Source organism: Anabrus simplex, chromosome 14, assembly GCF_040414725.1.
Source record: "Anabrus simplex isolate iqAnaSimp1 chromosome 14, ASM4041472v1, whole genome shotgun sequence".
Classification (NCBI taxonomy): domain Eukaryota; kingdom Metazoa; phylum Arthropoda; class Insecta; order Orthoptera; family Tettigoniidae; genus Anabrus; species Anabrus simplex.
The window spans coordinates 91,688,867-91,707,883 of NC_090278.1; the positions used below are offsets into that span (position 1 = coordinate 91,688,867).

Consider the following 19,017-nt stretch of genomic DNA (forward strand, 5'->3'; position numbering starts at 1 on the left):
TTCTTGTTTATTTCAACATGCTCGTGCTGAAGCGAGGGAGTCACTGTAGTCACACGCGGAAGCTAAACAAGAAGGCCAGCCATGACCGAGTTCGGAATGCACAAGTGAACGTCTGAAGGTCTTCAGCTACTACTTCACGAGTCATCTGAACCCCTCCACCCAATACGACGAGGAAGCAGCGTCCATCAGCAGTCTGGTACTTGTTACTTTCCCTCATACCTGGCGCCTCAGAAATTCTTATGGGCGGCCAAGTCAGATGAGTGACACTCTCACTTGCTTGTCATCAAATCGACCACAGTTCAAAATGGGATTTTTGAAATAGAAAATTATGTACAACTGATAAGAATACGTCGTAAAATTGTTCGTCTTGTGACTCTGAAGACAATAAGAACGATCGCTCAAAACAAAAGGACAGCTTGTTTCCTTTTGCCCTTTATATACAGTACAAGTATTTCTGATTTTTATAGAAAATGTTCCATCTCATGGCACTCAGACAAAAATGCAAATGAGAAATTGTATTTATAATCCGACTTTAATTTTAGAGGAGTTTCTTCCACGTATCTCAAGAATCAACTAGCAAGGGATTAAACTTCGATGTTATTGTTTTGTTAATATTTCATAAATCAAATTTTAGGTAGTATATGGTTAGAATGTAAACTTACTGAAGCGAGTAACAAGTATACTCTAACCTGCATAACGGTTATGGTATGAGATTTGCATAAGCATTAGGGGGACAGTCTATGAAAACTCCTAAAATTTCTGTCACTCTCGCTACATTACGGACGAGCGTCTATGGAACAGGATATTCCACCCTGTGCAAAGGTTATGTTATGAGATTTGCATAAACATTAGGAGTACGTTCTATGAAAACTCCTAGAATTTATATCGCTCCCGCTACATTACGGAAGAGCGGGTATGGAAGAGGATACTCTACCCAGCGCAAAGGTCATGCTATGGGATTTGCATAAGCATAACCCCTAGAATTTATATTACTCTTGCTACATTATGGAAGAACGGGTTGCATGGCACTGTCAACTAACAAAATTAGTTTGCATTCTAACCTATTACTGCCTAAAAATGTAAGGTCTATTCATAACTATATGATGTCCGACTCGTTGGCTGAACGGTCAGCGTACTGGCCTTCGGTTCAGAGGGTCCCGGGTTCGATTCCCGGCCGGTTGGGGATTTTAACCTTAATTGGTTAATTCCAATGGCACGGGGGCTGGGTATATGTGTTGTCTTCATCATCATTACGACGCGCAGGTCGCCTACGGGGGTCAAATAGAAAGACCTGCACCTGGCGAGCCGAACCCGTCCTGGGATATCCGACACTAAAAGCCATACGACATTTCATAACTATATGATGTGTTCATTTTATTGCTACTATTACAATTTTACTCTAATGTACAATTATTATTTTTCCTAACAATATTTGAAAGATTTAATATATGATGTAAAATAAAGCTTGTTTTTCATCCTCTGAAGTTTTACGTAACAATGGTTTACGCATGCGCTGTGCGGTTGTTGTTAACGCTTTTGACCAAGTACAGTAGACACTCCGTAAAAAAAAAAATGTACTATGCCTTAAAAGTTAGCAAACGGTGTAACAGAGTCAACAATGAGAGCAAACACGAACTCGTTTGTAAATGAAGGGGGCTTTGGGCACGGAAGAGTTAACGCCATATAAAACCAAAGCCCATGCATATGCAAGGGACATACAGAAGCAAACGCTACTTTGGATGTCCAACGGGCCATGAAGGCGACAGTGTTTTGTTGTGACGTGACGGATACCGGAAGTATGTACAGTCAGTAACAAGAATAGGCCTTGAGACGGGCAGAGACACAGATCACGTACGGACTTAAAATGCTTTGTGAGATAAGAGTCCTGATAAGAGTGATAAGTGTTTATATCAGAGCAACATTCCAATTGCGAAGTCGGGTGGTATTCTAACACACTTTCTTTGTGCATGAGCACAGCTCCACTCAAGTGGAAGAATTGCTTGCTCCAGCCCTCGAGTTAGTTATTACCGGGAAATGAGAAAAAGGAGCAACAATCAATTCGTAACAAGTTGAACTAGTTCACTAGTCGAAGTGACGCCTTGATAGTGTCGAGAACGAAGAATGCACCAAGTGCTACGTTCTGCCACGGTGATGAAAGCAACGGGAAATTCAGTGACATTCAGACCATCTATGACAGCTGATGGCGGAGATATTCAGAATCCGAACCCATTGTGGATGGGGACGGTAGAATAACGCCCAGGGTATCCCCTGCCTGTAGTAAGAGGCAGCCAACAGGGGCTCCAGGGGCTCTTAACTAGGGAGCGTGGTCTTGCGACCACGAAGCCCTGAGCTGTCCTGGCGTTGCTTCAACTTACTCGTGCCAGGCTCCTCACTTTCATCTATCCTATCCTACCTCCCTTAGTCAACTCTTGTTCTTTTCCGACCCCAACGGTATTAAAACACTCGAGGCGTAGGGCGTCTTTCATTTTCACGACCTTCGTGGCCCTTATCTTTCTTTGGCCGATAACTTCATTTTTCGAAGTTTCGGATGCCTACCATGTTCTCCTCTGATTAGTTTTATATAGAGGATGGTTGCCTAGTTGTACTTCCTCTTAAAACAATAATCAACACCACCACCACCACCACTGAGGATCCGACCAGCCTTTCGCTTTCCCGTACAGTTTATCCGAGTCTTGTTCGACCAACACCTGTTGGAAACACGTGCGCCTATACAGAATCTCACCGCCGCATAAATTCAGTACCCACAGGAAATTCATCGGCAAATTTCTGGTTGGCCTACTTATGAGGACATTATTTGTAGACAAAGTGGTGTCAAGAATTCTCTGGAGGTAGGACCGATGTTCTTGACAAACAAATTAGCTGTATAAGTTTGTCATCTTGTGCCCAAAGATATTCATCTTCTCTTTGCCGGCAGAAAACACTTTGTCCGACAACGATTCGACGACGCCGAAGACTTAAAAGAGTAATTCAGGACATGGTTAGAGTTGAAAGACTAAGTAAGTGTTAGGGCAATGCCGTTAACAAATTTGGAAAGTCAACAATGTACAGTGGAAGTTCTGTCAACTAAATATTATGCGCCCTTGTATCTTTATTTCCGGACCCGTCTCGTATCTGATTTCTCTGAGGGCAATATGCCAGAGAACACGCAGCGTCCGGTCCTGTTGCCTAGGAGACACGACAGTATTGGTTGCCAGGTTACCTTGACAAAGTGCCACTCGCACTGGAAGTATAGGCATGAATACTAAATATTCCCTCGTAAGTATCAAGGTTAACTAGACAGTGGAAGACAGTTATGGTTTTAAGAACCTGCAACGCCTGGATGCTAACACCTACGTTGCTTGTAGGTGCGGTGAATTATTCATCCACTTCACCCGCTGCTTTACAAGAAATAGCTTCCTCCGCTTCGTTTGAGGGTATTCCCTTAACAGCGAAAATCTGTGTAGAATATGGTGGTGTGAAAAATGTTATAAGTCAGACCAATAAAATTCTAATGGTTCTCTCGACAATGTCTGAATTATAATGATAACTATTCTTCTTTCTTTCTTTCTTTCTTTCTTTCTTTCTTTCTTTCTTTCTTAGTTATGCCCAACTAACGAGCGCGATTCAACGTATTTAGCTGATGACGTTGCCTTTTTCTTCTCCCTAAATCTCTTCATCATCTCGCCGTGGCTTTTATTGCGATCTTCTGACCAGGGTTTGTTGTTGTTGTTGATGTTTAAAGCGGTGTGTCGACTAATTTTCTGAACTTAGATCTGTCTAATGCAGTGTAATCAGTGATGCCTGTTTCCTGAAGATCTTTTCCAACTTCGAGCAGCCAAATCATTCTTACTTTCTTTGACAGGGCAAGGTTCCGAATTCTTTTCATCAATCTCTGATCATTCATTCGAGAATATGACCGTAAAATTTCAAACATCTTCTCCTAAATGTCTCTGAGTTTTGGTACGGGTCATGAGCTTTCCTTATCATCCAGATTACCCTTGTACAGATTGGTCCAAGAATTTTTCTTTAACATTTTTCTTTCTAGTTTTTACATCTTTAATCAATGATCTGACCTAGAAATCAGTGTTTCAGATGCATGTAGTGCTTCAGGCTTGAATACAGTGTTATAATGCCTTAATTTTGCAATTCGGGATATAAATTTTTATTATATCTGTTCCAAGTGATTCTGTATTGTTATTATTATTATTATTATTATTATTATTATTATTATTATTATTATTATTATTATTATTATTATTATTATTATTATTATTTACAATAAAATCCAAACTTATATAAGGCTTAATTTCTGTATCCAAAAGTATGTACAATTTTATGAAAGAAATGATAGTTTACGAAAGCAAAGAAACCAGTCTGCGAAGCCTTGGTATGTGTAAACACAGGTACAGAGACATTAGTTTCCATACCGAGAAAACAAAAACTCAGTTCCATTCACGGATGCCAGTTTAGCCAATAATGCTTAATATGTAAGATTATAAAGGAAAACAGAAAAGATCTTGAAGTGCAAGAAAAGTTAGTAAGGTGTTTGGTTTCTAAGTCAGGCGTTCATTGCATAGTTACACAAAATGCATCACTCTTATGGTAACAATTATCATTTTGTATTTTTAATATAATAATGTACCTCTATTTCTCAAACTAAAAATCCAGTCATTCGACCACGTCAAGAATGGAATGAATCAAGTCCCCCATCTAACAGCGAGGATAGCAATTGTGCCGGCTGCCGAAGCCTGTCACACTTCCCTGGGGCACTGATTAGTGAGTGACGGATGAAGTTAAATTATATTAAATAGTGTTGCTGGAATGAAATATGACTGGGAAAACTGGAGAAAAACCTGTCCCGCCTCCGCTTTGTCCAGCAGAAATCTCGCGAGATTTGAACCACGGAACTCAGCGATGAGAGGCAGAACGAAAATATACGAATATTCTTCAAGGCTCTAAAACAACTAGAAGAGACTACTGAAGCAGAATCGTCACTGTCTGAGTTAGACAGGCTTATGTAATATGTAATATTTCTTCCTCTGAGAAACTGCTTGAAAATCAAATTATACAATATCTTCAGACTGGAAAGGTCACTACATTCTGGTTCTTCCAATAGATATCTAAAATGCAATTGTTAGATTTGAATCAAATCGCAGGAACACGTTGGCAATTTGAACCTGTCCAGGAGACCATGGATGACTTCGACCCGACGGTCAAGGCCCTATGTGAAGGTACGCCACGGCTGCTTACGTCATAGCCGTTAGGTAACTTGCGTGTGCCTTGCAATGATATCACTAAAAAATTATTTCCCCTACAGGCAGAATTACTGGAAAGAAGTATCGAGAACGTATTTCAGTTAACGCTTGGCTTATTCCGCCAAAACTACATTCTCGTATAACGGTCAAACAGTTGATTGGTTGATGTTTTCCTTAATCTATCCCAATTTCTTCAATCAGTTGAATGGCATATCTTTATCCACTTCGAAACTACCAATTATGTTGACTAGAGCCAGGAGTTTTATATAACATCGAAGTGTGAAATATGTTCTGGGTATATAAAGATGCAATAAATATCAGAGAAATATAAAAATAAAATGTGTAATAGTGTTAACGAATGAAATTTAAAAAATATATTCGTATATTATTTTTAATCATGGCTTATGGTTATGACATGGGATAATAACATTCTTTTAAATACCATACCTCCATATTTTATGACAGCCATTGTTATTGCTGTACTTCTGGCAGCACTAAATAATCAAATTAAGGCATAATCAAAAGTCACGAAACTAGAACTCAAAAAAAAGGAAGATCCTAAGGAGAATACTGGGACCAGTAAGAGAAGAGAGAGGCACAACGATGAGCTGTACAAACATCAGAAAGACATCGTTACTTGCACAAGAAGAAGGCGCCTGGTCTGGTGTGGGCACCTAACCCGCATGAACCCGGCAGGATCTTCACTGTGGCAAGTAGAGGAAAGGCACAAGTGGATCTCTTTGGTCAAGTCGGGATTCCACATGAGTCCATACACGACCGCCCACAGTTTCGGCAAGCTATCCAGCGGAGAATTTTCCCGACATCACTTACGAGTAGGAAGAACACAGGAACCAGCAGAGTTAAGTGGACGGAGGAAAGGAAACTGGCTCACAGCCGCAAAATGAAGGAATACTGGAAGAGGAGAAACCAGAAGGCCCAAGTGACGAGTGGATACGAGCCCCGTGGACCTCAGTAGGCCCAATCGTCAAAGAAGAATGTTTTGCGCTGTAAATTCGCGGAGTATATTACACGATGTATTATTATAGTTAATTTCCTGTCGCCCTCATGCTCTGAAAAGGAAAGAAATGTTAATAAATAAACTTAATATAGAATCTGCCTTTAAACCCCTATGAAGTAACATAAATAGTACAGTAACTCTTTTTATCGTGATGCGCAGTGTGTCTCAAAGTCTCTTATAGTCGGGTTTTGGCGCTGATCCGCCTTGTAGGATGAGAAGGACAGTTCAACATCGCAATAAGTCACCAGTCCATTTAAAAAACATTAACTGGGTGGAATATTTTCCGGGGGTCTTCTTGTTCACCACTAATGATCTTGCAAACAGACAGATTTCATTTCCTCACAGCCTGGAGTTTGTTAGAAACTCTGACCAATGAAATACAGTACACCTAGCCATCCCACATTTTGAGAAATTATTAGCGCTGGTGTATGCACTCGTACCTACTGTACTTCACCTGCAAAGGGTTGGATATCCCAAATTTTAAAGAAATTTTAAAACCAATTTCAACAACTGAAATATATTCTATATGAGATGAAGCTCGCCAATTATTTTACTACAGTCTGAAAATTCAACGATCTGACACATTTTTAATCATTTCTGTATAATTACCTAGATATGTAAAAAAAACGTTGTCCACAAGTTAAACGTATATAATATGTATTTACACAAGAATCTAGGACCTAATGTCGACCCTTGAGGTATGGCTGTGATGGTGATTATTGCCTTAAGGTGAAGTACAACTACAGAATCTTCCTCTCTTAATGCTAATGCATACATCTTCATCTGCAAGCCTCCATGTATGATCTATGCGTAACCCTCAGATGCATCGTGTATTTTGTTAACGAGGGTAGAAAATAGAGGAGTCCTGTCAATAAGAAGTCGCTGACGACTGCAAAGCTCGTGGAATGTGAGGATGTAAGGTGCAGGGACCTCGAGTATTCCTTAGCGGGAGGACAATAGTTCGCCCAATAAAGGACATCCTAGGCACCACCTGGTCTTAGCGAGAGCACGATAATCAGCGAACTTGTTACCATCCATTACTTGTACCACGCAACGACTAACACCTCTTAGCACATTCTACTACCACATAGTTCCGTGAATGAATCAATGTTATTTTCAGGTCTGGCCTTAACCTCGATCTCAATACACCGCCTTCTATGAGAGCATTAGACTTTCATGTTAAGTCAAACTATGAAAACGATATTGGCAAAGCCGTATCCAGATTGTTTCAAAGCCATCTGTAACTCACAAGCCGTGAGATGCTTTGAACTAAGCCAGATGGAGGCATTTATGTATTTAAATATATTGTTATCTGAATTTGATCGTACCTAAAATCAAATTTCGGCGTCCATGAAATCCCTTGTGGTTTAATTGGACCTGCTGAAAGCCTTAATAATAAGTACTTCCCATGTAATATTGTACATATTTCTATGACAGCTACTACATTTTGGTAAACGAATTTTTCTCAAGTAACATTTAGAACACGTATATCGCCCAGAGTATTTAATTTACGATTGTGTTTAATGTCTCAATTGACAGATTAAAGAGGAGGCTAGTAATTATACGATGGTGCTGTGTTGACTCGGGCGCTCAGTTGGAGGTTAGCTGTCGTTGTGAATACAACGTGGTTGGTTGTATAGAATAACACATTGAATGGTGGAAAAGAAACATTTGGTTAGGATTCAGAAAAATCGTGCAAATGAAAGAGTTGAAAGAAAAAAAGCGTAATAGGCTTTACTATGAGAAATTTAAGCAGCGAAAACATATTGCAATAAGTAACTCTTGAATTATTTCTCATAAGACAGACTCATACTACACCGTGTTATTACCCACATTCCAAGTGTACCACATAATACTTGTCTTTTATTTCCAATAACGAAGTCTACAGAACCCGGAAAACCCTGCGGCCGTTAAAATACCGCCATTCTTTTAAACACGTGCCGGGAAGTGTTGGTAGAACTGTTTCCGCTATTTCGTTCCCCAAAGAAGATACATGGAAACAAATCTACATTCGTGTCATCTGACGAAAGAGATTGGAACCCAACACCTACACTAAATGGGGAGAGCATTATAGCTAAAGAGAAAGAAAGAAAGAAATTGATTTCGAATTTCCTAAACATTGAAAACACAGAGTTCTTAAAGATCCCGAATTTTCCGTCATACCTTAGCAATATTACACCATTTGAAAGACGAGATCTTGAAACCTGGAGTGAAGATATTTAGCGATGGGAAGAAAAAGTACTTAATTTCCAAAAATAAGATGTTATAAGTAATTTGATGCATAACTTCTCTCTCAAACTGAATATTCCCCATTGATGTTATAAGATAGGTGGTACGCCATGCAATAGGCAAAGAAAATTTCAGACGTTGGGATTTTAGGGTACACTGACCATGAATTAGGACTCACATTACGATCTGTCTACCATTCGATTCTTCTCAAAGAAAAAACATATTCTTGGAAGAATCTCGTGACAATAAAATGGAAAACAAACAATTTGATATCCTGATGCCTTCTACATCTACAGCCGACAATCGGAGGATCGCGGTTCTTACGTTCAAGTTATACGGTCATTATATCTAGAAGGCTGTGGATAGTTATGTTTCTCCTTGTTTTCTTCAAAGATCGCCCTTGAAATAGCAAATGACCTCATCTGACGTGCGGTTGACCAATACATTTGCAACCTTCTTTTACGAATGATTTAAGGACGAAAACATTTCAACGTGACTGTGAATAACTCTCTCGTTACCAACGACCACGATGTTCGCTGATTTCACTTGCTCTGTGATTCAATGGACTGAGTGGAAGCGTGTGCAATAGTTTACATAATTATGTGCAAAGCTTAAAATTGTTCACCTAAACAAAGAAACAACAGGTATCTGTTTTAGTTCGTGTTTACTTCTCATCATTTTAGATTTTTATAAACGTCATTTGATGTATTTATTTTATGAAATACGTTAATATGTGATATCGTTTATTTTGAGATTCTTCGTCCATAACATCGTTTCTGATTTTTACAGGACATGCAAAATAGCTTTCTGTAATAGGCTTTCATTACCAGTCAGGACATGTCTAGAACTGGCTTCCATACTGTTTGACAGTATGAAACTTTTAATGTTTACTCTTACATTTCGCCAGCAAAAACGACTGACATTTTCAGATTTATAGAACCAGTCTCTCTGAATATGATTATTTATTTTATGAACGTATTCACATGTATGGCATACATTAATATTCCCTTTGCTAGTATTATTTATATAACTTATTGAATATGCATTTTAAGAAATATATCAGTTTATCATTACATACACACCAGTCTGTTGTTAAGGATGTCAGTAACGCTGGTTAACTAGGAAATAATATCGTTACTAAGCAAACTGAAGCATTTTAATATGTAAGCTTTGGAGGTGGAACTTTTCAAATAAGTTATTTACATTATAAATCATTGAATATTAATTTCAGTAGTACGTTTACTATTTGAAATGTAATATTAGAAAAGAGTAGGTGTGTTACTCTAAATAGAAACCACTTTTCTTCTTGCGAAAATCAAATAAACATAAATATGCCTCTCGGTCATGGCCATCCATCAACGGCTGCTAATTTCCGATGACAACCAGCCATAAGACATAGCCTGTACGTTGCTAAGTAACACTGTCTGACGATCCATACCTTACATCACTGCCAGCACGGTTGCTATGGTTACTCTTCCGTGACAGATTCCTATGTGAAAATGCAATTGTTTTTATTTGTGATAGGAGTGAATTAACATCCTTACCCGTGATTGAAAATTGAATTGCCTTCTATAAATAATCCCATTGTTTAGTTAGGGCAGCGAATAAAATAGTATATTTTAACGTAGTTAAGGAAAACAGAGTATTTTAATGTGTTTACATCCAAAACATCTTTTTTGTGCACATAATTAACCACAAAGGTTCTCATTGTGTTTCTTTACCTCCACTTTTTCTGGTGTAAAACATTTCTCCATATTGCAAACCTCACAAACCTCAAAAGATATTAGTAAATCACATCTTACGAACAATTAAACTCTGTAATATCAGATAATGTCTGCCCCTTTCCCTTCAACGTTTTCTATCTTTAGAACGTTTTCGTGCTGAGAGTATTTGAGATGAAAATCTCAACGAAATCGATTCTTTATAAGTTCTCGATATATTTCTAGATCGAGAACAGATAATTCTCGAGATATAATATAGAATGCTCAAGATGGCCATGGAGCGATCTGGAGACGTGTAATAGGTTTTGAAATATGGATTTAGTAATGTGCCAATTGTGATAATCGTTTAATGGGGCAGAGATAGGTCTTATGGCGACGATGGACAGAAAAGGTCTAGGAGTGGGAAGGAAGCGGCCGTGAACTTAATTAAGGTACACAATTAATGTAGCCGGTGTGAAAATGGGAAACCACGTAAAACCATCTTGAGGACTGCCGACAGTGGGGTTTGAACCGTCTATCTCCCGAATGCAAGCTACGTGACCCAAACTGCTCTGTAACATGTTTGTTTATTTCGCTGTCTATAAATACACTCGTGTTTAAATGTCAACTATGATTTTACTTCAACTTACATAACATTTTGAGGAGGAGAATTGTTTTAAACTAGTGTTTAGGCAGAGTTACAAGCGAACATTTTCCTCTGACTTGCTTCTCATTTTCTTTGTGTCTGTATGACCACCTTAAGAGAACTGCAATAGTCTACATGATACCTAAAGCTATGAGCTTACCTAATTTTACCTCAATCGATCACTTAGGTTTTACATGAAAAAAGGCCAAACACACTATCATACAAATTTCTATAGTAGTAAGGATACTAAAACTTACTCTACATCAAAGTGGAATTAAAATCCCTGTAAGTCCCATTTCTTTGTCTGACTGAAGGATTCACGAATACAAGTTTCGATTGTTAAATTTTTTTTCGAATCACTGTATTTGATTGTGTCCATTTCTGCATGCTATCATGATGATGTTGTTGTTCCTGGAGGAAATGGCTGACAGTTTGCCACAAGATGACGTCACAGCCGGCGAGTTGTAGCGCGCTCAAGAATTCATTGTGCGTCATCTGAGCTGTGGTGGACAACGAGTGATTACTGTGTGAAGGAAGATGCCATTGTGTCTGCAGTACCCACTTTCTGATGATACATTTCATAATTAATCTGAACATGGTAACAGGCGTATTGTTTTTCAGAATCGTGGTGGCTCTTATATCAGGATTAGCTTCTGTCTGCGGCTTCACAGTTTCGAACACTTAAAAACTGTTGATGGTTCGATCCAATAACAATAAATCAATTACACAAATCAATCCCTTGTTATAAATAGCTAACAAACATAAAAAACGCTCCAAAATTTTTAACGTATTGTTCGAACAGAGAAAGTAAAGAAATTCAAATACCTGGGAGATATAGTGTAATTCAAGAAAATGGTTTAGAAAAATCTGCAACGGGCTTCGGCAGCCGGCACAATTCCTATCCTCGCCGCTAGATGGGGCTTCATTCCTTCCACTCCTGACCCGGTCAAATGACTGGAAACAGGCTGTGGATTTTCATTTCCAGGGGAATGGGAGACCATCTAAACAGCAAGCCAACAACAGTCGCCATGAAGAGTCTCAAGTATCACGAGTATTGTAGATATCCTGAGATATTGGTACATTTGTTTCAGGGAAGGCATGATGCTTATGTCACGTATGACGCCACCGTGACCTCACAGCGTGTCAGGTGCACGAGAGCCAATCCGCGGTGCCACTACGAGAGAACAAATCTGCGAATTAATAACAATCAATTTACAAAAACCGGTTCTGAATTGTGGAGTGGGTGAGTCACAGTCTCTTGTCTGCGTCACATGTCCTAATCACTTTTGACAAAAATAGCATTACGCTCTCTCCATCATAGGCCTGGTGACGTCAGTCAAAAACGATGAAGAAAGACAGGTTTTTTCTCTCCTTTATCGCGAACGAAATCGTACTCTGATGATACGGCAAAGCACTTGTCGCAATGTGTGCTGAGATATGAGTCATCACCGTTCTTCGGGTCATCTTATGATTTCAAGGAGTAAAAGAACAAAATTATTGGCGTCCCGTATCCTTTCCCCTACCTGAGGTGACAATGCTCCCACTTACTTGTCCTAGCCTCCTCGATTTTATCTCTCGGGGTCAGCTGTTCGTCTCCGACCCCGGCAGTATTAGGTCTGAGAGTCCTTTACTTTCTTGCCCTTCCTAGACTTTCGCTTTCTTTGGCCGATACATTCATTTTCAAAGTGTTCGACCTCTTCCTTCGGATTGGTGTTAATAGAGGATGATTGCCCTGTTGTACTTCCTCTGAAAACAATAATCACCACCACTAATCGAAACCTACTGGCCTACCACTGCACAACCCGAATAGCTGTAGATTACAAGTGAAACGTGGTCAGTGTGATCATTTGTTATCACATAAGCTGATTAGACATCGAACCAGCCATCAAATCCAGGTAGAAATCCCTGACCTGATCGAGAATCGAAGACCCGACCAGCGGGTAAGAACCAGACTCCATAGCTCCTCACCACAGACTTGGCATTACTTTTCCTGTTCTTTATCCGAATTTGCTGGGGTCGGCACTCGATATAGATTTGACACAGTTTTACGACCGAGTGCACTTCCTCACACGAATTCTGTATTGATTGTTAGCAGTGTGACATGTTGTATGTAGACGAAGAGAAGAGTTTGTATTAGGAAGAACACAAACGCCTGATCGCCGAGACAGAAAAATATACCCTTGCCAACCAACGAATCGAACCCGGGGCCCTCTTAACATAAATCCAGAAATGTGACCATTCAGCCAAAGAGTCTTATTATTATTATTATTATTATTATTATTATTATTATTATTATTATTATTATTATTAGAGCACATGGAAGAGTTTCTAGTGAACAAAGATATGAAAGGCCTAGGATTGGGAAGGGAGCGAACGTGGAGTTTATTTTAGATACAGCCTACAGCATTTGCCTCGTGTGAAAATGGGAAACCACGTAAAATCGTCATCAGGACTGCCAACGTTGAGATTCTAACCCACCACCTCCCGAATCCAAACTAACGGGTACATGAAGTGCTTATTGTTTTAAGAGGAAGTACAACTAAGTAACCATTCTCTATATAATAATCAGAGACAAAAAATGGAAGGGATCCGACACTCAGAAAAATGAATATATTGGCCAAAGGAAAACAAGGGCCCACCAACCCTCCCAAGCTTAGAGTCCCTGGGGCCCGAAATAGGCAGTCTATAATTATTATTATTATTATTATTATTATTATTATTATTATTATTATTATTATTATTATTATTATTATTATTATTATTATTCGCTTCGGCCGTCTGTGGACCACGTTATTTCAACCGTTTGCATCCTTGAGCTTTATGTATTATTATTATTATTATTATTATTATTATTATTATTATTATTATTATTATTATTATTATTATTATTGTTGTTGTTGTTGTACTTAAGATATAACTATGTATTAGAATTCCGGGCTGAGTGGCTCAGACTGTTAAGGCGCTGGCCTTCTGACCCCAACTTGGCAGGTTCGATCATGGCTCAGTCCGGTGGTATTTGAAGGCGCTCAAAAACATAAGTCTCCTGTCAGTAGGTTTGCCGGCACGTAAAAGAACTCCTGCGGGACAAAATTTAGGCACCTCGGCGTCTCCGAAAAACCGTAAAAGTAGTTAGTGGGACGCGAAGGTGTGGGGAAAAACGGTAGGAAAAGGGAGACTGTTATTATATTGTTTAATTTACTCGTTTAATTAAATCATGAAACAGCGGTTAAGTGTAAGAAAGGGCGCACGAATAAAGACGATGTCTTCCTAATTATTGAACCGTTTTCCTCAAACACGTAACCGCATTACTTGGAACATCTAACGTTGATTGATGGTTACAATGTAGTAATAGCAAGTTATTGCATGAAAATGAGTGTACTGGTTACTAACGATAACAAGGCGATATCTGTTAGTAGATAAGATTTGTGGCTCCTTATCTGGTGCCTAACTCCGATATGAAAAGTTCTAAATACCATCAGATTGTAGGAGTAATAGGATCTTGTGGACCTGTAGGAATGTTGGGGAATACGCATACTGAATTTTAATTTCGAATCCTGAAGGGTAACCCAGTATCTTTCTCCGAGCTGGAAATCTTTGACCGTACACATCATGACACACACAGTGAAGCATTCTGAAGTTGCCAGAGCAATCAAACTCAGCATACTTCTTTAACTGTCTAAAAACCTATAAGAATGGTTTACAAAAAAGTGTTATTTTTTGGTATGGCACTAACCAGTTCCACAACAATTTCCGGAAACTTTCTTGTTTTCAGAACCCATTTTGACAGGAGGAAAGACGTTTCGGATTCTCTTGTAAATTCCCATTGTTCTATTATTGCCTTGCACAAAAAAGAATGATTATTTGTGAAGCAATATCTTCCGTGAGGATTGTACCTAAATGTGTTGCAGCAATGTGTAGTTCTAAATTGATTTGTTATGTGGGTCCCTGTTAATGAAATAAAGCAGATATATAGTTGATATTATGCCTGTATTTTGATTCAGTTGATGTCAAAAGGTGAGCAAATTTTGGTAGTCTTAGAGCAAATAATTTCTCAGATATAAACATCCAAAAAGGGGCCTTAAAACATACAGGTGTCGTTAACACACAAAGCTTTACATACAAAAAATTTGCACTGAGAGACATATTATCAAAGAAGGGCGTTGGAGTACATTTGGTCGATGTGATCCTGCAGGCTGTGATGTGAAGTACTGATGGATGGCCATGACTGAGAGACATATTATCAAAGAGGGGCGTTAGAGTACGGAAGGTCGATGTAATCTTGCAGGCTGTGATGTGAAGTATTGATGGATGGCCATGACTGAGAGACATATTATGAAAGAGGGGCGTTAGAGTACGGAAGGTCGATGTAATCTTGCAGGCTGTGATGTGAAGTATTGATAGATGGCCATGACTGAGAGACATATTATCAAAGAGGGGCGTTAGAGTACGGAAGGTCGATGTAATCTTGCAGGCTGTGATGTGAAGTATTGATGGATGGGCATGACTGAGAGACATATTATCTAAAAGGGGCGTTAGAGTACATTTAGTCGATGTGATCTTGCAGGCTGTGATGTGAAGTATTGCTGGATGACCATGACTGAGAGAGGGCGTTAGAGTACAAATGGTCGATGTGATCTTGCAGGCTGTGATGTGAAGTACTGATGGATGGCCATGACTGAGAGACCTAGACGGCCTCATTTGCTTCGTGGTGGTTTCACAGGCACTGAGTCAGTTTCCCTCTTTCGATCCACTGATTCCTACACTTGTCCACTCCAAATTCCATTCAGTTGTCTCTTGTAAACGATTCGTTAGATGCTAATAAATTAACCGTTATCAATTTGAGTTTCATTTATTAGAAGACTTATTTATGATAATTTGATTTTCCTACAGGGAACATTTGACTGACGTTCATAAGCAATTATATCGCGTATTTATAAGTCTAATAAGGACATCCGATGAAATCTGAAACGAATTTCAATCTCTCTCCAATTGAATGTAATGATTGCCTGTGAAATCCTGCCCCTATCCCTTCCAATTCCATGATCAGCAAAAAATAATTTCGCTTAGAATTCCCACCCAATGAAGATTACTCTCAATGCTACGTTGCAGCATTCCTTCCTGATGTCTGCATGAAAAGGTTCACTTACTCCTCAAGTGGTTTCATTGTCTAAGTGGATGGGAGGAGTCGAACTAGAGACGCTCAGCATGCAATGCACTTCACTACGCCAGGGTCAACTAACTACGGATCACAACTTGCATGTCTATATTTGACACCCCTCTTTTATTTCCTGGTCTTTTGGTCATGATGATTTTTGTTTTAAAGGAAACTACGACTAGACATCCATCCCAAATTGTAGGTTTCACCCATTGAAGACTAAGTTATCAGTATAACACAAGAAAGGGGTCGAAAAAATGAAAGTAAGGAGCTTGACACAAGTAAGTTGAATCAAAGGCAGACTTAGCTAGGCCACCAGCCCACCCTCTTAGTGACCAGCCACTGTCATTGCCACTCGGCTATCGTGCCCCCATATTCTCTCTCTTTGTGTTATCTCTGAGAACCTTGTTTGATGTTCGTTATGAAAATGTCAGCCAAAGTCAACGGAAATAGAATCCGAGACATTTGGGTTGGAAATACCCTGACAAATCCACTGTCCCTGCTAGAACTGGCTATAAAAACCACGGAATTGGCATGTGATCTGGTATTTGAAACTAGACTCGAAGGAAAAACTGTATTTAAAAATCTCTTCCTTATAATTTGATTGCACATTTTACTATTATGATTTCAAATGAAATTATATTCGGACATTAAAGATGTGAAAATATATAATTTTTGTTTCAATTAACACGAACATGTGAGATCATTTGAATCAAATGGGGCGTGTGTGTTTTTCTTTGTCAATCAGCGAAATTACAATTACCGTGCCTTATCTCAGCCTGAATACATATACACGGAAACAGTTTATGTTTCTTAAAGAACAACAGATCAAAATCCATTTTGTATCTGTGCTACTAATAAAGACTTAGGGAACAAAGACATTCAAGAAGATGTGAAGCACTAGGATCTTTTCCATTGTACTCATTGTTTTCCTGTAGCTGACTGACCGAACAATACTCAACAAAGAACAGCACTTGGACATCGAGAAGGCTGTGAACTGGGCAGGTCTGAGCGTGTGTGTGTTGAAAGCCTGAACTAACCTTTGCTCCCTTGTTAGTGTTGTAAGTTTATTTTTTGGTTTCGCTTCGTAACTTGATAGAGGGGGGCCGTGAATGTGTTGCGCACTGCAAGTTGAATATCATAGCATCCTTCAGACTTACATCACTATAGAAAGAAATTAAAATAGTTATCTAGAAGGCTTTGATTTACAAGTTAGAATATTCTGAAATTTTTAATAAACTAACTACTTGGTTATTTAACTGTAAATCAAAAGTTATATTTTGGTCTACCCTTCTCTTCAATTTAGATTCACAAAAATGTATTTAAAAATTGAATTTTTATTTTTAAAATCCCGTTTAGTGTAGTTATATCGAATTTCAAATTGAAAATTCCTGCTATTTAACTATGCTGGTTCACGAATTCTTTTGTATTTCATTAATAATTGTATATTTTTACTACTTTTGTATTTTATTAAATTACGTTAAGTGTGTCTACAAAAGTGCATCAAATTTTAATAGATCATAATTTATTTTTAAAAGAGTACAATGTTATACAAAACATTTGAATTAAGAACAGTTTTCAAACAAATCTAAAGTAACACGAGTTTCAAGTGATATAAAGATACCTTCTATTTTACGTATGATTTAGCCAATACCATAATCATTTAATTCATTAAATATATCATGTTTACCATTCCTTCTACCTCCGTATTATCTAAGCGTGACGTAGAGGACAAAAGGCAAAGGGAAAAGAAAGAACACACAAGGAGAGGGAAACGAGAGTGCAGAAAAAAGATAAGAATTTCGCCGTCGTGAAATTATATATCATTATGCCTTTCAGCGTTCAGTCTGCAAACCTCTGTCAGATAAATAAGCTCCTCCACAACTAGTCCCATGGCTTCACAGCTCTTACCAATAAATTAGAAACTCAGTCTAACTATTACATTTCCCTTACCCTTCATAACAGAGTCCATTATTCTGCTAGGTAACCTATCCTCCTCTATTCGCCCCAAATGGCATACAGCTCCATTCATCGATTTTTTTAATTTAGCATTTATCTCCTCATTCTGAGTACCTTTCTGCCATTGTTCCCACCTGTTTGTGCATACAAACATTCCCATTACTTTTAGGTCTGATAATTCTAGTTTATTAAGAAAATATTCTGAGCCCACCCAGATTTCACTCCCGTACTGCACTGTTGGTCTGAACAGAGACCTATGTAAAGATATTCCCTTCGTTCTTACACAATGCCACTGATCGAAACCGTGTGCTCAACTTCCCTGCACCTTGATTCAGTCTCACTGGAGAAATACACGTCGTAAATATTTGAAATGATCTACCTGTTCCTGTTCCGTATTCCCCAACTGGTATCTAATTTTCACATTCACTGAACCACTTTCAAGCTCCTAAGAAATTATTCTGTCCCTGTGTACTTATTTTAGAGCTAGATTTCGACAATAGATAATTTTGGACTTACCATTGCTGATAGATCGGACATAGGAGCAGCCTGCGATGATCTGATTGTTGCTAGAAAGGCGATAGCGATTCCAGCCGTCCTCAACAATAGAAAGAGCATTGTTGATGCTGCACTGCTTGCTGTGTTCGTCATTGTTACTTCACTGGGTCCTGCTGTATAGAGTGTGACGAGCTAGCTTAACACACCACACACTGTTAACACTAATCTAGTCCTCAACAGAGCTACCCAGGTCAGTCTGCTTGCTGTCCGCGCGACACTGGCCTGTTACACTGTCAGCGCTAGGTGCTTTTATAACAGCGCGGTAGGCGGAGCTTCACAAGAGGGGAGGGAATTACGTTTGACTCGCGGCCGCAGCGGTACTCGGAATCGTAAGAGCGAAAGAGAAAAGAAAAAATACGTGATATTTCCCTTAAAAGTTCTACTACGTTTTAATTACTATATCATTTTTGTATCCTCTTCCTCTTAACTGTGTAGACTCAGTAAAGTAGACGATATTTAATATGTTACGGGAATCCTGCACACCAGCTGAGGTTCCTTCT

At 38.9% G+C, this 19,017-nt stretch overlaps 1 protein-coding gene across 3 annotated transcripts in view; it reads right to left on the bottom strand.

Annotated features, from left to right (window-relative positions):
- Positions 1-18,725, bottom strand: part of LOC136885592 (matrix metalloproteinase-14) — a 68,868-nt gene extending 50,143 nt beyond the window's left edge. For all 3 annotated transcript variants that reach the window (XM_067158258.2, XM_067158257.2, XM_067158259.2), the window contains exon 1: positions 18,479-18,725. In XM_067158258.2, the coding sequence (XP_067014359.2) occupies positions 18,479-18,610 (132 nt within the window). In that variant the 5' untranslated portion in view covers positions 18,611-18,725. The remainder of the gene's footprint in view (positions 1-18,478) is intronic.
- Positions 18,726-19,017: the final 292 nt, after the last annotated feature.